This window comes from Fistularia commersonii, chromosome 16 (genome assembly GCF_037954325.1).
Source record: "Fistularia commersonii isolate RoL2024-O1a breed Wild chromosome 16, RoL_Fcom_v1.0, whole genome shotgun sequence".
NCBI lineage: Eukaryota > Metazoa > Chordata > Actinopteri > Syngnathiformes > Fistulariidae > Fistularia > Fistularia commersonii.
The window spans coordinates 4,012,925-4,035,202 of record NC_141299.1 but is presented as its reverse complement, the minus strand read 5'-3'; the positions used below and the strand labels follow the sequence as shown (position 1 = coordinate 4,035,202).

General features: G+C 36.6%; 2 protein-coding genes across 5 annotated transcripts in view; one reads left to right on the top strand and one right to left on the bottom strand.

Annotated features, from left to right (window-relative positions):
- Positions 1-308: 308 nt before the first annotated feature.
- LOC147225591 (synapse-associated protein 1-like) lies at positions 309-4,666 on the bottom strand. Of its 2 annotated transcripts, none has more exons than XM_086161661.1 (9): positions 4,358-4,666; positions 4,162-4,280; positions 4,003-4,069; positions 2,998-3,080; positions 2,757-2,896; positions 2,478-2,629; positions 1,488-1,540; positions 1,258-1,396; positions 309-1,168 (listed from the first exon to the last, which is right to left on the bottom strand). In XM_086161661.1, the coding sequence occupies exons 1-9, from the start codon at positions 4,536-4,538 to the stop codon at positions 1,041-1,043; spliced, it is 1,062 nt and encodes a 353-aa protein (XP_086017787.1). In that variant the 5' UTR covers positions 4,539-4,666; the 3' UTR covers positions 309-1,040. The 2 variants fall into 2 exon arrangements, with proteins under 2 accessions (XP_086017787.1, XP_086017788.1); XM_086161662.1 differs by having other exon boundaries at positions 1,258-1,333.
- Positions 4,667-4,990: 324 nt separating this feature from the next.
- The window catches only part of shroom2a (shroom family member 2a), a 35,219-nt gene continuing 17,931 nt past the window's right edge, over positions 4,991-22,278 (top strand). For all 3 annotated transcript variants that reach the window (XM_086161768.1, XM_086161767.1, XM_086161766.1), the window contains exons 1-3: positions 4,991-5,221; positions 7,969-8,179; positions 16,532-16,680. In XM_086161768.1, the coding sequence (XP_086017894.1) occupies positions 7,973-8,179; positions 16,532-16,680 (356 nt within the window). In that variant the 5' untranslated portion in view covers positions 4,991-5,221; positions 7,969-7,972. The remainder of the gene's footprint in view (positions 5,222-7,968; positions 8,180-16,531; positions 16,681-22,278) is intronic.

The following is a 22,278-nucleotide window of genomic DNA, read 5'->3' as shown; positions in this document are numbered from 1 at the left end:
TGTATATACAAGGTATATTCTGATTTGATCTGAGTTATTAAGGTTATTTTCACTAACAGGTGGTGTTTGTAGCTGTTACCAGATATAAAATGTATACTCTCAAGTACTATATTGAGGGTTACAAATTTCCAGGTAATTTTTTAAACCACTTTTCTTGCATTTTACTGTAAATTTTAGTTAGTAATTTCTTGCATATTGCTTATCTAATTTAAAAAACATCTATACATGTTTGTACGTATCTGTACATTTTAATGATATTTTCAAATGGATTTTGGAATTGTTTTTCAATGATTTCACAAACCAATACATTTTATGTAACACCATAAATATTTAATACAATATCGCAATACACCCCTGTCTATTGCCACATAATAAACAAAAGTTAATGGATTTTTGAACCAGTTTATGAATATAATTTGACATTTTAGCTTCCATAAACAAAAAACAATATTTGCTTTGAAACAAAAAAAGTATTAATTCTCACATATCATGAGTGTCTACAAGTAAATAAGGCAAAATTATGCATTTGATCATTTTGCTAAAATAGACAGCTAAAGACACCTTGATCCATTAATATTTGTTCTATGTAATCAAGTATTGACAGTAATTGACCTAAAAAGCCATATAAATATATAAATGTTTTTTTAAGTTGGCTCAGACTGAAGAAAATAAAGAAATAAGTTGACCATGTTTTGTAGGTCACACAAAGAAGGAAAATACAATTTATCATCAACAATTGTTCAAACAGCATTTGTCCTTTACAGTATAATGTCCTGCTTCTTTCTCTTGTTCTCAGTTTTCAAGGTTTATGTAGATTTATCTGCAGAGAATATGTTTGATAGTTTCCATCCTCCTAAGGAACATTTCATTTCTGGTTATTGAATAACACTTATATGTTGATGATCGTGTTCACTGGCATTTCTTGATCTCAAAGGGTCCTGAAGCATTACGGCAATTTGGAGATACAGCTTAACACTAAAAGCATGTTTCTGACTTTTAATGTGTCCTTCCAGAAGTTAAGTACAGAGGACATTTGTGCATTAACCGTCCTTCTTAAGCATCTCCTCAATCTCTTTGTCCCAGTTCTCGCCGTTGTCGTCATTATCAGCTAGCACATCGTACTCCTGCAGTTCCTCCTGCAGCTCCCGCTCCCAGTCGGCAGTGACCTCTGAAACGGCCCATCAGGCACAGATACTGCGATAACCTCCTGCACTTATTTCATCATTATCCAGATTAAACAAAAAGATGGAGGCCTACCTTCATGTGTGTATGGACGTTCCCTTTTGTCCAGAACCAGTTGTTCCATTTCTTTACGAAGATCATCTGCGTGTATCTTGCAAGAGTCAAAAGCATCACTCACAAATTCAGACCCTTCCAGACTGGTAGAGATCTCTTCCTTTTTTTGTGAACAAAACATAAATGTAAATAATTTGTTCAATATTTTCTTTCATGCATCATCAAATGAAATTAGGAAGCAGGTCTCTTACCTCAGTTGTATTTGGTCTGCTGATGTTAGATGGAGTGCTCAGTTTCATTCCCTCTGCGAAATATTTTGACATTATCTCTTTAGAAAAGAAAAAAATATGTGGTCTAGACATCAATCCTAGTCTAACTTTGAAATGTGTTCTTAAATGATTACACATTGTGATACAGAATTTTAGAGGCTCAAGACTTAGATCAATATCTTGGATTTTTGGAAAATTCAATTTCAATTTCACCTATTTACACACTAATTAAAGCCAAAAGAAGAAGAAGAAGAAGAAGACACACTAATTAATAGTTAAACAGTTAACATCAAAGAAAATCAAGAAACATAAAAGCTGTTTTAACCCTTGTGTTGTCTTGCGGGTCAAAAGTGACCCACTACCATGTTTAGCTGTAGAAAAAACACCTTAACCTTTTTTTTTTTCAACTTGAAATTTTATGACTTTTCCGAAAGAGACCCCATAATTAGAAAAAGTGATATTTCTTTTTTGTTTATGTTTCCATGTGGGCTGTACACCACTAGGGTACAAAGATTGTGTTATGGGTCATTTTTGACCCGTAGGACAAGGGGAGTAAACACAATCTTAAGATCGCACGAGGGTTAAGAAAATGAACAGGTAACACATGCTCATTTTGAAATGATTTGTAAAAATATATTTCAAGATCATATCAGTATTCGGTCAGTCTGAAGCAATAAGCATTCAGTTTAATATGCCCCAAAAAAGTAAAGCAATACGCCAACATAAAAAACACTAAAACTAAGATAATGCATACTGCATGCTAGTATAAATTTTGTGGTGGTGTATCTACCGCTATAAATTAAATCATCTTAAAATTATATCAAACCACAGACTTAATAAAAAAGGTATGCTTTTTGTTGTTTTCTGGTTCAATGTTTAGTAAACAGAATTTGATTATGAATGATTTTGTGCCATTTTAAACCCTGACATAAACAATGTGGTTGAAAAATTCTAAAAGTTTGCAACATTTACCCGTGTCATGAACATCCTCAGGGCTGGACCCAAAGTCCCTGACATCTGTCTGCTCCTCAGACTGTTGTGCTACAAGAGCTGTGAGCCTGGCCGACTGCTTTATCAAGGACACGCGGTAGAAGTAATTCTTCCAGAACACTTCTTCCTTCACCCTGGCAAGAATGTCAAGGGGAAAGCAGATGTTCATATCACAGCACTTAGACACAGGCAACCTTAAAAATCATTTGTGTATACACGTGTCTTCTCTTTGCAGGACACACAGTATTATAGAATTCTCACTGTTTGGGGACCAAGTGGAAGCGCATCCTCTGAAGAAACTCATCTTCTTCTAACATTACCATGGCGACTGGATACATTTGCTGAAAGTCAAAGTGAAACTGCACCCCAGCGGGGGGGGCTCGCAAAAAGTTTCTTTTGTCCTGTTAACAGATCAAACCAATATTTAAAGTGCTTTGGTTGAAAATGAGTCATGTAACTTTTAAAACTAGAAATGTTAGGGAATGAAAATCATGGTAATTACAACAGAGAGCGCTAAGATCTGTTGCTGTATGGCATCCTCCTCATTGAAACCAACCCATGGGGGCTCAGCAGCTTCAGCAACGCCTGCAAACAAAGACATTTATAAGCCTCCAATAAAAATTTAAAAGATTTGCAGACGTGCTCAGCAAATACTTATTTTACGTATCTAAGTTGGGTGTCTGAAAAAAATTAATGATCCAAGAACAGGTTCTGAACAGGGACAATAAAAAATTATCGGATCTGATCTGAAATAAAGATTAACTCTAAATACACAGAACCATAGATTTTCAACCTAAGGCTGGGTAATCTATTGATATGAGTGAAACATTTTTTTAATCAATTCAGTCAAATTCAATCAATGATACTTTACAATGGTTTTCTTTTTTATTTAAAACATTACATCACATAGTTTTACTGTCACCAATCCAGCCATAAATCAAAATTTAATAAAACTCCCGAGGTTGCATTACTTCTGTTGACAATCTTTTTTGCGCTTTGTTCAACATTTTAAAAAATAAAAAGTTATCGAATTAACAAAAATAAATTTTAAAAAGTTGAGTAAAATTTTAGTTTTAAGGGGATTAACACTTAATCAATGTATTTGTTTCGTATATCTGATAGTTACGACTACTTTATGCTTTTGGAGCCACTAAACGCACTGAGTAACCCCCTATCACAAACCAAATATATCATGACGAATTAACAAAAATAAATGTAAAAAAAATCGGGTAAAATTTAAGTTTTAAGGAGATTAACACTTTATCAATGTGTTTGTTTTGTGTATCTGATAGTTACTAGTACTTTATGCTTTTGGAGCCACTAGATGCACTGAGTTACCCCCGATCACAAACCAAATACCGGTATATCATGACCTATATCATGACCTTGATGACCGAGAATCTTCACAGACATAAATCGGACATTTCATTTTCCAAATCCTAAATGAATCGAGATATAATCACATTATTAATGCTTGGAATTAGATGTAGGCATACAAGGTACTTACCAAACTCTTTTGCTTTTTTTTCCTGAACAAACTTTTCCTGCTCCTTCTGGAAATCACCAAAGATGGTCTGTGGGGATAAAACAGGAATAAAAGGCTTTTTTGGTGATACAAAGAAGGCAAGTTTAACTTAAATGGAGTCAGAAAGGAAGACCAACTGACCTGATCAATAATGCCATTGATCCTCCCCTCCTCCACACCCTGCTTTATTGTTTGTGCTGTTCCAACGACCGACTCTGAGAGCTTCTTTGAGGCGTTACTGGCTATATTATAAACCAGTCCTATGGGGGAAGTTTGAAGAAATATTACCTCTCCGACCAGTGTCATATCTGAATTTGGTCAATTTGATCAAACTTACCACTGAAACCCTTGGCTTTCTGAAGCAGTTGGTGTGTCTGAGCACCATCATCGTCTTTAGCAACATCATTCGGTTTGTTTACTTCTTCATGATTTGTGTCTTTATCGCACTCAACTTCACACTCACTTACTTGCTCATCTTTGTTTCCTATTCCGAGCCAGGCACCCCAATTTCCAAGCATATTCAAAGAGTAGATTTTTTTTTTGGTTTTACTTCAAGTCGGTCGACATGCTCTTTTAAAAAATAAAGTGAAAAGTCGACTTGACGGTAATTTCAAAGTATCAACCCCAACTGCTGACGTTTTAGCTCGAACACTTCCGCGAATTCGTTCGGTTTGGTCGTGACGTGTATCCGTTACGCGTTGTCATAGAAACACACGCCAATGAGTTTAGCCGTTAATAAGAAATGTCCGCAGAATACCAATTTAATGCGCACAAAGTGGTGTTTACACTGTCTTGAACATTCTGTGTAAATGTAACATTTGTGTTTTAAGTTCTGTCGTCTTAAAACTCGGTGTAACTGTTTGTTGAATGACAGCAGATGGCACCATTGCAATGCATTGCTGATGTCCCGTTGTCCGAGAACGGTGCTAGGTGTTAGCTTAGCTAATTCCACTCTCCGGTGTGTGTCAGTGTGTCGTCGGTTTATATGATGAAGTAGGATACGGAGAGGAACTGCTGCGTTCAAGTCCGCTCCAAAAACTAATTTCGAGTCTAAAAAAACCTACCCGACGTTGTTGGATTCATAAAAAGGAGATGTTTGTGAGAATTGGAAAGATGATGTGTCTGTAAGAGAAACCTTGGAAAGAACTGTGTGCCGCCCCGACGGGACAAAACGACTGCGATCCTGAAGTTGAATTCGCAGGTAAGATCATCCCTTAAAGTGTATTTTTAAATAATAATTTTGATTATATCACCCGGTCTACTATTTCATGTAACAGCATAAGGCTTTTTCCCCCACACAAACTTAGATTTTTTTTTATTTTTTATTTTGTTTAAAAAGGTCTTGCTGGCTTTTTATCTGCCGGGAAGATGGTTTCCATTGTGTTTCTCGACAATGTTGTGTCCAAATCTCAAACATAAGAGCATTAATTTCAAATTAGTCCGTCAGAAGTGTGACAACAGGTGTTTACGCGGTGTTACAGATTCATTGATAACGAAGACAACTTTCACTTACTCCATACGTCGTAAAACAGCTTTTTTTGTTTCCATTTTGACGGCTAAAGTTATTCAAGAATGTGAGTTCGAGCATTGATTTTGTGCTTCGAAGCGTAGTTCCTTTCAAATTAAGAGCACGTGTAAAACGATTATTATTTTTTTTTCCTTTTCACAAACTACACGTTTCAAACTTTAGTGATTATATTTTGAGCTCAATACCATGTTTGAGTGCAAATCAGGCCACGTTTGGCACAAAAAGAACTGCAGGTACACATCAAAACCTTTTAAAGTGGTCCCTTGAGACGAGGCATCCGTATCTCAGGAAAATAACTAATCATTTTGAATGGAAGTATACATTTTTCCCGAGAGCATTAATATTCGTCCTGATAGAGAAAACACAAATAATGCATGAATTCACCGTGAGTAAACCGACTTAAATATTGCTAGTATTCTTAGGAGACGACAACTTCACGGGTATGTCCATGCTTGCCGAAATTAAGGTATGCATTCTCGTTCAGCGTTTTTACAGCTTCCTTCCCTGTTCTGGCTTGCTGTGAGTGCTTTTCTTCACATTTTACCCCAGAAACACAATCATTATTGTTTATAGATTTTCAAACATACATTTATGACAGAATATTCTGCAAAAGTTTAATTACAACCTTGTTTTGCCTCCAAAGGGATATATTTTTCACTTCGTTTTTATTGTTCTCAGGAGTGGGCAATTATTTTGGGTGGTGGGCCATATTTCTTATTTAATTTTTATGCGTGGGACAACAAGGTATTATATAAATTGAATGAAATGAAAATTGCCATTTTAATATTTAAATTGTGGTGGCATTTCATTTCAACTTTAAAATTGTTAATGATCATATAAATGTACCAACATTTTTTTGTATGTAATCATCCATACATAATTTAAAAAAAAGGAAAAAATTAGGAGTTCCTAAATTCAATATTCATTGAAAATAGTTCTTTGAAAATATTCAAAGAAAATAGTTTTGTGAGCCGGATGTGGCCTGCTGGCTGTAAAATTGCCACGTCTGTTCTAGATGAAAGTAACACGTCAAGAAAAGTCAACTGAACTTATAAAATGGAATTTATATCCAATATAACTGTATATATTTTTGTGTTCTCCAGCCACAGGGAAATGGCCAGTTTCTTTATTCCTGAGTCTGTTTAGTAGAACAGTTGGTCTTCTTTTCAGGTCATGCCCAGGTTCAGAAAGGCTTAAAAGATCAGCTGTTCAAGCGTAAGGGCAGACGGTGCTGTGAAAGTGATCAGTAATATGTGTCATTTCTAATACTGGCTGAAATAGAAATCATATTATCTTATTCTTCATTGCCCATGAAAAAAATTCCAAGCAGTGGCCACCTGCCATACAGCTGAATCAGCAGACAATATGAATATGACTGTAGTTGACCATTCACAAACAGTGTTCCATTCAGTTGGCATCACAATCGATGGTTAACAAATAGCAGCAGTCTTCTTCTGTTGCTGTATTTTTGGAGATTTCACGTGGGAAAAATGAATACTATCTAAAAAAAAAGTGTCAGTTACATGCATTAAGATATCAAAAGAAAAAGTAAATATTATGCTGAATGACAGGGTTAGTGTTTTATCATTTCTTCTGACTTTATATATCATTGCAGTGCTGATTTCAATGTATCCTGATGTTCAATGAATAGTTCAATGCAAATTTTACTCAGAAAAACATCACTCTGGTGCCGAAAAGATCAATTTTTAATTCAGAAAAAATACCTTTTAGCAATAGAAAATTGAACATCCAAACCCATGTAACATTTAAAAAACACATGACATGTGATATTTAAATATCACATTGTGTGAATGATAGTATTTTGCATTTGCAATACAAATCAGCTGTCATCATTATCTTGAAATTAGATGTCCTGATACAGTGCAACTAACATTTAATCAAATGGCAACATCAAAAAAACATTGTTTTATTCCACATTCCAAAAATATACCGTGTGTTAAGTCAATGAGAACTTTGAAGGTTGATTAGTGTGAGTGAAGATGATGGCGAGGATAGGGTAAGATAAAGGCAGATCATTTGCCGGAGCGACCCCCGAAGGAAATGGCTGAAGGAAAAAGAAGACGAGTGTTAATTAAAATTCTAAAATGTCTATAGGTGTGAATGAGTGTGAGATTTTATGTTTCTATATGTAGCAACCAGTCCAGTTGTACTCTGCCTCTACCCCAATATGCTCTGGCACCCCTGTGACTCGGGGCATGAAGAGTTGTAGTGACAAATGTTTTTGATATATTGGCCAACATACATAGTTGTCACATTTATTCTACTTCTTCTACTACTACTCACTGCAGTGATCTATCTGTGAATTGTTGATACTGATTGGCTCCAAAAATTTGTTGTTGTTATTATGTGCTACAAGAGTATGTTAATGCTGTATTTTTATGCTTTTACCTTTCTCTTAGTGCCATGGATGCTGAGAAATATAAAAATGATCCACACACTATAAGGGGAGAGAGTCTTTGGCATGTAATGCAAACAACAGGGGATCTGGAACCGAGGACCCGAGACGGGGAAGGCTGGAAGCTGGTGGACATATTTCTTTCAGGAGGAGCACCCTGGGGATTTACTCTCAGAGGGGGAGTGGAGCATCGAGAACCGCTGCTCATAACCAAGGTAAATAGTTTGAACAGTTATTGTCTATAAGGACCTCACAGATGAGATGATCTGTTTATGTTGCCTAGTTTAAACACAGGGATTCCGCTGCAAGACTATAATACTTTGATGGATCTTTTAAAAGCCTCTCATTAATCACATTATATCTCCTTCAGTCCATTGTTCCATGTCTTGAATGGACAACCCAAAGCTGCATTTTTCCAACTTCCTCTGATTCTAGCACTAACATTTTGCCTTTCTTTGCTCTGGGCAGCTTTATTTCACTGCATTTTATATGACTAAAATGTTGTGAAATTCTTAGCAGAAGAAACTTAATGTAATTGCAGCAATGCAACACTTATTTGTGGAGCTTGATTGCAATAATAAGGATTGTGATTCTCTTGATTCAGTATTTCTACCATGTATCTAACATGTTAAAATGATAACTGGGTGATTTGGAAACAACGTTACAGGTTTTCTGTCCCTCATCCAACCCACTCAAGTTTTATCAAAAAGCTGAACTGGTATTGTCTTTATTGTTAGCCACAGGCTCACCTTCTGGCATTTGATGTTAAGACAAGTGCATCACAACAAAACTAAATGTAACTCTAATGTTGGATTTCAATGGCACTGTCATTAAACTTGTTCAGTCAGATTTACAATAGAAAATAAAAGGTGAGTACACATCACTGTACTGAACAGTGTCTCTTTAAAGGCGTGGTCTTTTTGGATAAACGTGTGGCTCACTGAGTTTGCTCTAAATTGTTCTCTTTGCTTAGTTTAATTCCCAAGTGCCACGATCTTGCAAAATGGATGATTGGAGGGACTCCAAAGCCCTAGAGAGGAATAGCTAGTCACAATGCAGCCCAATCAGGACTGACACTACACTCTGTTGGCTGTGTAATGATTTACCACAAAGGACCTTGCAAGTTAATTTGGCATGGTAGAATAACAGCACCTGTTTGCCTTAAGCTTTGTCCTTTTTTTAAGTTGTTAACTCTGTATTGACCCAGTTGGGTCCAAAGTTCATGTCAGGGGGGCTGAAACTCAGGGAGCGATACGTTCATGACCACATTCATACCAGCTTCTTAAGTCAGAGTAGCATGTGATTTTAGAGAACAGAATTCAGACCAGTTCAAGTTTTAAGCTACATGATTATACAGTGATCTCATGCTGCTGAATTGTGTGGGCTGTGGGCTGAACTGTTGTCTGGCTGTGCTGCTGCTTTCTGGTTTTATATTGACAGTATATTATTGTTCTAAACCACATCTTCTCCAAGGACCAGCAAAGGTGGACTTGTTTCCTTTGGATGGTGAGATGTTAATTCCTCTCGAGTTTTCATCTGTTTAATCGGAACACTTAAAGTGTATTAAATTGCTTTTACGAGATTCCTCCTGAATGTTGCCTTCTTTTCAATAAACCCAGGATGTAAAATTAGTTGCAAACTAGATTCGGCATGCTTGTAAAACAGACTTGAAATGCCACTGTGTTTATTTTGCTGTCGCTCGGGCTATGGTGTGTGCTAGTAGATCCCACCTGGACATTTTTTCTGTCCTATTTTCTCCTAGGTTAAGCTTGACTTCAGAGGGAAGTGCGTGGTACCAGGAGCAAGGAAGGAATGTTGGAGCGTTGTTTGATTTTCTGAATTTCGTGAATTATGCGTGACAGGCTGGAGCTCGTTGGAATGGCATGATGGGATGAATTAAGTCAGGATTAGTGATTATTCTCTTTTGGAGCAGCGTTCAGACCAAATCCACTGATTTCAGAGGGTATGTGTCTGAGATATTTATATTTACGAGATAAGGAGAGTTATTTCTAGATAATTTGTGTAACAATTGATAAAGGTTAATCTTTGCATCTTGGCCAGATGTTCAAAGAATATGAGCGCAAAAAAGGCCTTCATTTGTCTCTGTGATCATGGTGTCAAACAAAAGAGGACATCAATTTTCCATTGGTAACATAACACACCTTTGTCTGCTATGCAAGATATTTGTTCTTGGACAGCATTTTCATCATTACTGTGTTAGCTGTATTACAATGATACATTCCAATCTGAAGGTCTGACCATAAAATGCTTTGATATTACACCAGTCCATTATCAAACATCTACAAGTCATTTTCAAAATCATGACAGCAGTGATCCTTATATGAAAATTTATTCTTCACAAGTATTACACAATAAATGAGTCATAAATGATAAAAAGTTCAATTTATTATTTGTAAGATGTGCCAAGATATGCCTAGCTTTGCTACAGCTGCACAGTTATTTGTCATCATGTTGCCTAGTATTTACTACTGATCACCTCAAAAATAACATTACATTTGTATTATTTACTAAAGTTATCAAATAATTAATTGTGTCACTGTCAATTTATTCAAATACATTGATTGATTGATTTGCCATAAAACTATAATTTTCATAAATATATTTCATACATTTTAGAAATCATGGTGCAAACTATTTTGTGAAAGAACAACTATTTTTCCCTACACATTATCACATTTGTCAGTATTGACATAATTGGATAACACTGTTTATGATACTTCATCATATGTACTAACATGTTTTAGCATAGCGAGCAGTTTGAAGACACCAACTTGCAAAGGAGAACATTGTTTCTGCATGATCAAAAGAAAGAAAAATACTATTTGTCATACGTTTATTTTCTGAAATTATACATTGAAATTCTCACATGTATATTAGAGGTTTCAAACCTCTATCTCAAGATTTGATTATAAATTCCACAACCAGCAAACCCTATTATTTAGAGTATTTATACCAATCAGAGTTCGTGACTGACTTTTAATTTGTGAACCTTTCTTTGGTTAACACTTTTTTGTATATAAGGTGTATTTGTGTTACACTCTAACATAAACAAATATGTTTATGCTAGAGTTGAGAAAAGAACACAAGTTTACTGGCCAAAAGGACTTTTTCATGGTTGTTTAATTGGGTTGATGCAATAGAGAGTGATTAGAAAGAAAGGGGTCTGCAGTTTGAAGAGGTTAGAGTATTGGTAAAAAAAATATCCTGGATCTAATTAAAATTCTCAACATTCCTCTCATAGCTCAAGTTATGCTCAAGGTCTTCATGGACTTAAAAGTCCTTACTCGCAATAAACTTAAATAATCCTGTTTTACACAACACAGCTGGGCATAAACCTCATACGTATGTTTTGTTTGCCAAGATGACATTTTATAGGAGGAAAATATTGCTGCCTCCCAAAGAACCGTTACCAGACACACAAATATGTCTGTTCTTACATGCTGTGATAAGGCAATGTAAAGTAAACATATCTTAGTTCTAACAAAATCCTTTGAAATATAGCTTTGGAGACTAGATTTAACTGCCTCAGGATTGCACAAAAAATAATTTGCAACGGATATGATAATGGTTCATTGCTTAAAAGATCGAGTCTCTAGTTTTATAAGTTAGGATATGGAAACCTGGAAAAACTTTTGGCCTCTTAAGAAATTATTTGGTGAATGTTTTCTATGATGGACTTGTTAAATGTGGTGATATGACAGTATGACTATCTTTACCATAATCTGTCAGATTAAACTTTAAGTGGATACCGTCTGCGCAACGCTCCCACTAAGGAGCATGCTTCCATATGGTCCTCTATGAAATTGGAGACACAGACTCAATAAAATGAAACTAGTTCCATAAACACATTTTAAGGTTTGTTACACTAACTCATAAGATTTAATGGTTCTTTTGAATATCTTTTTCAACCACTTTGTCGTTCTTGTGTGGCTAATAATAAGAAGCCAGTGTTATGCTAGTAGTAGCGCTTCTAGGTAAATGCTTTGCTGGCATAATAAAGAATGCAGTGACAGTGACGAGGTTTATCCAGCATGATTCTTGTGTTCCTGTGTTCCTCATCTTGGCTCAGAAAATTTTCTCAAATATCAGTACAGACACAAATCAGGTTTATAATCACCTTTTTAAATGTTCAATTGTCAAAGTTCATTAACAAAAATTTAACAATGACTTTGGCTTCCATAATACCATGAGTCGTGAGCTCCTGGCTAAGAATGAAAATCATTTATTCCTGCCTCTTTAGAATTTTGCTGGGTCTAAACGGATGCCACTAACGAATTATACCAGTAAAAAGTGCCTACAGAGATGTATTCTATTTATGCAAGAATTTTGCATGAGACAAATGCTTAAAACGCCTGTCTGTCTTTCAGAGACTGATATTAGTAAACCAAACTAACTAAAAAGTTCAAGCCAGGTGCAGAGGTCAGATGTGGGTGACTTTGTTTTATTGGTTGCTGTTGGCTTGTCAAAATTGGAGTGAACACACTCAATGATGTGTTAAGTAGTATCTAACCCTACAAGTAGGGAGTTCAGTGCCCTGTCAGCACATGGTCAGGACATCTGTCAAAAGTAATGACATAGTCTGTGCCCTCATCTCCACCACATCCTTCCCTTTACGTCCTGCAGAGAGCCACAAGGCTATTTTTGAGAAGTCTTGGCCATCCAGGATGGCTGGAGTTTGACTGATTATAGCCTGCAGGAAGATGGTAAACAAAGGACATGGTATGGTTCATGCTGATTGTGCTTGTTTGCTGAAAATGTTTAGAGAAGCAGTGCAAATGTACTTCACTAAGGTTGTGTATCTGCCTTTATTTGACATTTTTTCTTTAACTTGATGCAGGTGCCTGAGTCTCTTGGATATTATTCGTTACAATCTCTATTATTTCAACATAACAAGGAATTGTTACGTTGTGAATATAAACCAGATTACTGTGTAGCCCTTGTCAGTCCAACAGATGTTGAAAGAAATTGTAATTTTTAAAGAGGCCACTTTTTATCTTTTTTTACAAAGTCATTTTTAACAAAAGAAATATGCATCAGTCTCATCAGGTCTTTAAACATCAGGTAATTAAAACATTGGAGTATATATTTTATATTCAATGCACTAGATCTGTAGTTGATCACATAATCCGCATATCACCATGTACGTCAACTTGTGACACCCATTACAGAACAGGTAGATTTTTTTTAACAGTGCAAAAGAAGTAAATAGTTGGGATGCTGGACAAAAAAAGGAAAAGCAAATTAATGTACTCTTACTTGCAATCCTGCTTACATCTTTGGGTGTATTCTGACGCACAAAGAAAATGTCATCTACTTTGAAGGGCATTTTCATCATTAACGCACAACTCATATTTTTTCACCTTGCACTGATTTTGTTTGTTATGATCTCACATCATACTTAACCGCTGTAAATGACCAGCACCAAGGTTCAATTTGAACTACACCAAAACCATCTCTTAACATTGGATCACTTCTCACCTGCTATTAATTCTGAAAACAACGTCTGGGATTTAATAGCAGGTGGGATGTAAGATCTAACAAGGGAGGAGAGAAAGTAGCCCGAGACGGCCAAAAGTGGCCTGCGAGGTTCATGCAAATATTTCATGCAATGTAGCTGAATTCGTTGTTCAAAACAGAACTTTATGTTAAATCAAGAATTCAGTCTCCTCTGACTATAGACTGAGGCAAAGGAGTCATCAACTTTGTGTTCAAAGCACAATTGATAATAGACAATTTTTCCTCATATTTGAGTTACTTTTACTAAAAACCTAAAGTCCAAATTGTTTTTGAACAAAACCTAGCCTTCTAAACAAATGGAAACATTTGCAAGATGTTTTTAAAATATATGCCTTCTCTCGGAACATTGAATTTTGGAGCTCAATGTCCAGTCTTCAAGCGAAGTGTGATTAGATTCACAAAGTGCTTCAAATAACAAACAAATACCTGAGTGGCCCATGGTGGCCCAGCTTTTTAATAGTATAATTCACCCAGAAAGATGCACCAGACAAGGAATGCTGTAGAATCAACATAAACTGACTTGTTATACACAGGGTGTGTGTAGCTACATAAACAAGGCCAAGATCACAACTATTAAGGCCGGTATGAAAAGATTATTATTGTATAGAAAAACACCAGATCAATCTCCCAGAACTTTGGCACATTTGTGCTTTTAAGAGATATTTAGAAAATGTCTGTTGGCAAAAGGCTAATATCCATCCAAAACACTGTTTGACCTGTTTGGTAAAAGGGTAAGAAGTTGTACTGGCCAAGGAATAGTCATTCGAACTGAATCTTCTGCTGCAGAAAATACGTGTCTAGCCTTTAGAGAATGCCTTTTGCAGGCTGATGCACTGTTTAAATTTCCATCTGTGTGTGTCAGCATGTGTCAAGGCTGCTTTCAATGGTTGTAAACATTTTCAAAATCCTTCCCTGGGCCAACATAACTTGCAACCACCAAGTGAAACCTTTGTAAAAAACAGCTTTGTGTCATGTAAATGTAGTGCTTCTGCGCCACAGAAAATGTATCCAATATAGAGTTAAAATGGTTTTGTTGTCCCGTACAAGTCGGGGATTTTAAAGTCCCTTATAGAAGTTTGTTTTCTTAACATCCAAGGAATATGTCAGCCAGTGAATCAGTTTCTTAACAAAAGTCATTACCATATCAGGACCATGTCAGGATCGGAGCCAGCCATCATAAAAACCCTCTGCCTCCCCTACCTAAACCCTTCTTAAAGCTAGCATTATTAAAGAATTGGCAGGCGCTGTGAATGTTATCAATGTTATCTGGGCTATGAGGGTAAAGGCCACATAAGACATAAACCTTCCACAAATGAACACATACTTCAGTAGTTGAGTCATATATCAGCCTCTCACAGGCTGACTGGACTACTGATTATCAGCTACATTACTTGCCCTTTCTATGTTAATGTGACAATTGGCAAGCAAGTTCTTGCTGCACTTTTTTCCACGGGGACCCCTGTTACCTTGCACTACTCATGTCTGATTATCTAGTGCAATGTGAGGACTGCGTTAATATATTTAACACTTGAAAGATTCCACTCACTTGTTTGCCAGGGCTCTGTCAATTTAAACCCCTCTGTAAACCCTCTTGTCAGTGGCCTTAGACTTACTCCCAATGTTAGCTGTTCCAACTTAAATCTGCTGTACTGAGTTCATGGTAACCTCCCTTTGACGGATGTGTTATTACAGGTGTCTGCTGTCAGACAAACAGTACAGGGTTTGTCTGGTGTGGATATGAGCCTTTTGAAGTATTTCTATAGCCTTCAAATCTAAAATCGATCTGCCTGCAGTTATCTTTCATAAATAATGTTTTTGTTGGTCAAGGCTTTATTTCTGTGTTATGGTGGAATATTTGTACATCTACTTTCACTTCTCTTGAAATTGATAGCTAAGTTATCCATTCTTTAGTACATTTTTACTACAGCTTTAATCGGCAAATCAAAGTGTTAGTCTTCAGAAACATAATTATTTTTAGATGTATTTTTATGCACTGTGCTTTTGGTTGACCATAAATAAATATGTGCAAATGGTTATTTTTCCCGACCTTGTAGTGGACTGAATATAGTTTTATTATTTTTGTTTTTTTGTCACGTGCACAAAAAAACTGGCTAAACATAAGAATGTAATTCCTAATCAGTGTTCAGAAGTAGCTCAACTGTTGATTTTAAAGCTGAAATGATTAGTGCATTTAATTGTTAATTTTCTGCTATTTTGTGTAATCACTTTGTCGTTTCAGTAATTTCTCAAGCAGAGATGCCAAACATTCTCAAGATTCAGCTTATCCAAAACAAGCACTTAGGAGACTTGAATTGGATGCTTTCTTAGCATTTTACATTGCTTCAAACATCTGTTGCTGTTGTAAAATAAAAGTAACATCATTGTACTTTGTGATAGTGAAATTTTTTTGATTTTAAATATCTGAAATTCTTGGTGAAATGGATCACATGACTGTGAATCATTGCATTAACAGAACCTGCACTAGGTTTGAAAAAAGAGCAAACAAAAGAAATTAGGTTTTGTCTATCTTGAGTAAACTACTGTGAGATACTATGTACCACCAAGGTTATTAGATTATTTTATCTCTTGTAACACTTTACTGGGAACTTCTAAGACATTAAGTATTTGTTGATCACACCAAACCTGTAATTTTTATCATTTCATTGGTAAAATATAGTTGGTTTGTTGAATGTAGCTCTGACAGAATAATTGTTTTTTTGCACGAAAATTGTGAAAAAGCACTATATATATGAAATAATATATTTCGTATAAAAAACTGAGAGTACCCTGCCAACAGTAGCTTAAGCCGCTCAGTCAGCTTAATGTTTGAGTAATTCTTGTTCTGGAATGTTTATGCTTATTATTGGTTTGGACTCCTATGTTGAGCTATATCTCAGAGGACTGATATGTTATGAATACAAGTGTCCTGAATTGTGGCTATGGACTTGCTGGCCAGCTAGAATGCCTATGAAATCTTTGTGATATTGCATATTCATTTATGAGTTACCCATTTTCTGTTTCTCTTACAGGTTGAAGATGCCAGCAAGGCAGCAGTTGTAGGTCTCCAGGTGGGAGATGAGCTTGTTATCATCAATGACATTCCCTTGAGTGGCTACAGACAAGAAGCAATCTGCCTTGTTAAAGGCTCTCATAAGACTCTCACTCTGGTGGTGAAAAGGTAGGTAACCAATTCCCGGGTTTCCTCACAGGCCCTCCCTTCTTGCATCTGCTGCTGTCACAAGTGCCTGCCCCCCTTAGCGTTGCAAGTGACCATGGTAACATTCCCAACAAACTGAGGTGACAGAGGGGAAGAGCTGTCCTTGTTCTCGGCACTCTTTATATAATCTGCTCAAAAGCCCACAGTATCTGGGATTTCTACTTGTCACATTTATTTCTAAGCAGCTGGTGAATCCTGTTTTGCTAGGTTGCACTGAGTTGCAGTTAACTAGAGTTCATTGTCTGTGAAAGTTTCACATGACAATCAAGTTGAAAGATGGAAAATGGGTTATAGATGACATTGCGAGGCGTGAGGTCACTAGCCGTCAGGTTTGGAATCATTAAGCTCGTGGAAATTGGGCAAATGGTGCGTTTTGGATTTTTATTTGTTTTTTTTAAAATCATTTCACAATGCTGCTTTATGTGTTTGTGCAAGGCATTTCCATTTTGTTTCCCCTCTCAAGGCATATGTTGTAATAATGGAAGAGTCTGCTGTTGATGAATAATAAGGTCACAATTTTAATGTGACCTCATGATTGTCATCTTTTTGTGATAGATCACGTCTTGTGAAGTATTGACTGTGTTGCAATGTTTAGTATGCATGTCGTGCTGAACTGCTTAATCATTTGTCAAGTCAGTCCGGGAGGCCTGCCTTAGAAATGACCTTACGTGGAACACTGGTCTCATTGTCGCTATTTACCTTCTGTGTTTCTTCTTGTATTTTGTCACATCATAATGTAATCCTCAAACAAATGCTATGGTAGAAGGAAGTCCACTCACCATTTAGCTCTTCACAAGGGCATGGCATCCAGTCTCATAGTGTTTTTAAAAGAAAATGTCTAATTCGGGGTCTGAAAACAACAGTGCATTACTGCATCAAACAATCTGTGATTATTTTGATAATGAAGCTGTTGAAATAGAGAACTTAGAAAAATGCATACTTTTACAATACATGGTCTTAATGAGCTTGTTTTGTATCTTAAGCTTGGTTCAAAAGAAATTGTAATGCTCTTTGTCAATTTAATTCTGTGAGACATGTCCGTGTTTTGTTTCCAGGATGTGCTCTTACATACAGCAAATTTCTATTCAGTCAACATTTGAAATTGAATGAATGTGCTCTCTATGTGACCAGAGTGGAACTGACATCCACTCTGATCTGATTCAGCACACTTCAAACTTAATAAAAGGCAATCAAAGATAATATTTTCCTGAAATTCAATCAGATTTGTACACATTCAGTTGTGCTCATTTGATATTTATGACACTAAGCACTATCAGATTGAAAAAGGGTTAAGGTTGTCGTGGCATGCGATCCAGCTAGCATGTCTGTGCATGATACAGTTACAAGTAACATTTTCTGTTGTGAAAAGTGAGGGTATTGTTTGAAAAAGGAGCTCAAACTGAAGAACAGGATTGCTATAGACTCTGACTTTTGCCATTTTTGTTTGCTGGAAATGGCAAAAGATGTTTCCGTTATGGACAGGTCCTATTGTTCACATTGTATTAGGGACAGACTTGAAGTCCCTTGGGATTCCCATGTTCCTTCCTACTTCTCATCTTTGATACAGAACTGACTTTGATGCTTTATAAGGCCTCAAGAACAAACATGTATTCTGCATCTGCATTTAGCATAATACATAGTATATACACGTCGCCATTTATTTATTTATTTATTTTAATTTATAGAATTCCATGTCATTACTTTTACTCTAAATTTGTGTTTGAGTGTGTCCTAATCGGCCAGCATATGTAAGTATCAGCTTGGAAGCACCTTCTTTTTATCTTTGGGAACATGCTGGAAAGTTTAGAGGACCCGGAAGCTGTCAGAACCTGCTCCAGTCTACAGGTGCGCTCTCCCAGCAAACTGCATAAGGGAGGAGCTCTATTCAGCCACTTATTTTGCATGCAGTGACTATTATCAGGTTGCCTTTGCCGTTTGGGGGAGGGGAGTGACTGAAAAAGGCTTGTCTCACATCAGATTGAACACACAGGTAAAACTACTGAGCATACATAACTGTGCATCAGCTTCAGTGGATCAGATGAGAAAAGTATAGTTTCATAATAACCACTGAATATTACTGTCAATCTCATTTTATTTATTCATTTATTCGTGTTAGGTGGAGTGTATGTATCTTTTGCAAATTTTTTAATAAATCACATCGATAGACATTGCTCATGGCACTTGTATGGCATGTACTTATTTTGTGTTAAAAACCTCTGCTTTTTGAAGCAGATGAGGGTATATGGATTAAAAAAAATTCAGACAAAAGCAGAGGATAGACACATTTTTATTGTGTAATGCTAGAGCTAATTTTGATTTATTTGTTGGAAACTATATACACTGTTATAATTTCATTTTTACATTTTTAATCGTCAGTCACTGCTATAAGCCCTCTACTTCTAACTCTACAGTAAGTCAGATTATTCTATTGATTTCCACACAGTATGTAAACTGCCTTAATGGTCTGAGATCTTCACTGGATCCATTCATTGCAAAGGAGGGAATAGTCTCTGAGCAACCATTAAATATTTGCTACCTGCTCAGCACCAAATGGGAGAGGGCTAGCAACTACAGTGGCTGGTGAACAATGGGAGCATTTAGCAGCTAAAGAGCAAGATCGTTTCTTCGGCTGTTGGCAAAGGCTAAAGGAGATTGAATATTACACTTGCATTCACCAGGTGGACAGACACAAGTCCAAACGATGTTAATCCATAACTGCTGACAGTGTAAATATGCAGCCATTTGCTAACAAGTTCTGCCACAATCAGCTTTAAAGGTGATATGTCAATGTTTTGCCTCGTGCTCACAACTGCTTTATCTGCAGTTGAGTAGTCAAAAATGTCATGTGATTTATTTTCACACTTGACTTTAGAAGACTCAAATCAGATTATTTGGGTCGCTTTAACTGTCTGGTGTTTCCTTGAAAGCATCAGTGTATCAGTTCAATGTTGACTAAGGTTTTCGTTGCACTGTACTTTGAGGTAGATTGGAGAAGACTGTGAACTCAATGAGGACTCCTCCAGTCTGGACTAGCCTCCCTCTCCCCCTTCCCTTGAGGTGCTTACACTATATCCAATCATTAACTTAACAACTGAAGCGTGAAGTTGGTGATAGCATTGTGGTCCTTTTCACAGCCAAGCTAAAATCACAGGACTAGTCTGTTTCATTGCTCTGGGGGACATGACATCTGCAGCACCAGTCAATTCTAATAATTTGTGTTAAAGTTCCAATATTTCTCTATGGTTTTTGCCTATTTTAGGTGAGTTTGGCTATCACAATTTGATGTTAAATCTTATAATCCCAAAAGCTTATTGAGCTAATTTACAGTGTACACATTCATGAGGGTTCACAGTGGAGTGGGTTACATTAACTGGTTATTGTTTTGCTAAATAAACCCATATAGTATGTTTGGAATGCTGTGAGCCGAATTGTTGTTGTAAGCAGATTTCTTAAAATTGCTGGTCCCAGCTGAGGAAATCAGAGTTAAGACATTGCAATGTAGCATAGTCCTGAGTTTGCACATTTCTTTACCTTTGTTTTTTTTTTTTTTTCCCATGGCAAGGTGAGTTTAAATAAGTCTTTGAGGCACTTTGCCTATTATTCAGTTTTTCAGTTCCAATAAAATCTTATGATGCCCTGATCAGAAAGTAATTCAGTTTTTGTTTAAATTTTGATAGAGAAAAATGAAAACTGTTGCTCATTAAGCACATTTATAAAAGTTCAAATGGGTGGAGTTTATTCTTGCATACTTATGAAATGCTGAGTTTTCTTTGAATGCCACGGATGCTTGCTATGAATCATTTGCTGGAGTTACTGAGTGTGCATCTGCGGTTATTTGGTTTATTTTGTATTAAAGGACAGTACACATGATGAACTTGATGCTGTCAGTACCCTCAAATTCAGGCAAACATTAATAAGGTGTTTGTGGGCTATGGATGTTAAGCAGGTACCCACTGATTTGACAGCTGGTATGCTACTCAGCCCAGGAATGTGCTGGTCATTACATAGTGATCATGGTCCGATTATCCGGCCTGAAATCTGACTGGTTTGATTGTGGGGGTCTGCTGAAGAAAGCCTTTGTGGGATCCAAAGCAACAATGGAATTCAACCACTCACCTGCAAGTGCAGTTTGGGCATGTGCATCCTCATTATATCTTGGTACTTTTGCGCATGACACCATACTAATTGTAATTTTGAATGCCTTCTGAGTACACCTACTTGGATGGCAGTTGGCCATAATCTTAAAACTTAACTACTTGTGTAGGTCCCTTGGTTGCTTTTGTTTCAAGGACAGGGTGGCTAGTTCCAACAACAAATTACTTAAGAGAATATTTTAATTTAATCATCCGTTTGATCATTACTGACAGCAAAGGAACAAAGTGGACAACCCACTCAGTCTTATTCATAATGTCACTAATGTCATGTATCTTTTGTCCAGCTTTTAGTTATACCAGAGTATCGCTAAAAGATGACAATTCTATCACCTGATTCCTTTTTGCAGGGAGAGTGCCTGCATACATACTATCAGTTATAAGGTTTTTTTAAGTGCACTATAGAATTAGTCTGATGCTACTTTGTTTAGGTATAAAACTAATGTAATCAAAACATTGTAATAGCATGACCAAAGAACTGCAGGTCATTCACAATATGATCAAGTCTGTCATCGTTTTATTTGTGTGCAAAGAGAGCAAAGTGCTTTTTCCTCTCGTCATCCGCACAGATGGTAGTACAGCAGAGACATGCACAAACTCTGTCCTGTTATCAAAACTACAATTCTGTTCTGTGACAAAAGGACATCTCAGTGTTGTCCATTTTTCCAGAATGCCTCACAAGCAGCTCTCATCAAAATGTGGTGAACAACAAACTCAAATTTTGCTCTCAAAATATGTGGTGACCGGCTACAATTCATTTTCAATTGTACTTAGTTTTGATGTTTCCAGCTCTGTTTAATTAAATTCAGAAAGAACATATAACATTTTACAATATGGAAAACTAACAAAAATGTTCATGTTGCCTTTTTCTTATAAACACAAATCACAGCTGAAAGTCAAGAGGAAAAAACAGCTTAAATTAGCCTGATAAAAGTGGAATAAGGAGTTGCAAAGCTCATTACTATGCTTTGGGGATATAAGGTGCCCTTGCCGCCTAGAGATCAACCTGTTGCCATGGTTATAGGAGAAATGCATGTCAGTCTCACAACAGGGGAGATGGTAAGAGAAGAGTCCAGTATTCCATCCCATCATTAGCATATTAGCTGCTTAGAGCCAATGAAACAAGGCAAAGTTTGGGAATTCTGGGAGGGGACAGGCTGTAACAATAGCCCTCGTTCTCCATACACTCTCCAGTCCCTTTCTAGGGTAAAACCTCCTGTAATCCTGGAGGAAATCTGTACTCTGTTTAACCTAATTCTGTTAGGAGAAACCCATTTTTAGAAATGGACATTTTTTTTGTTTAATGTTGCGATTAAGAGTAGGCGATTGATGTATGTGGTTGCCTGTTGTTGGTCAAAGGTAGAGTTTAGGAATGATGCAAAAGGACCTTGAAGAGTTTATAGCATGT

Excerpts from the sequence above, each read along its gene's own strand:
- LOC147225591 (XM_086161661.1), bottom strand. The coding sequence starts at position 4,538 with ATGCTTGGAAATTGGGGTGCCTGGCTCGGAATAGGAAACAAAGATGAG. Across the intron at positions 1,541-2,477 it reads TGAGGATGTTCATGACACGG|AGGGAATGAAACTGAGCACT; the intron begins GTAAATGTTGCA and ends AATATTTCGCAG. Across the intron at positions 1,397-1,487 it reads GCAGACCAAATACAACTGAG|GAAGAGATCTCTACCAGTCT; the intron begins GTAAGAGACCTG and ends TCACAAAAAAAG.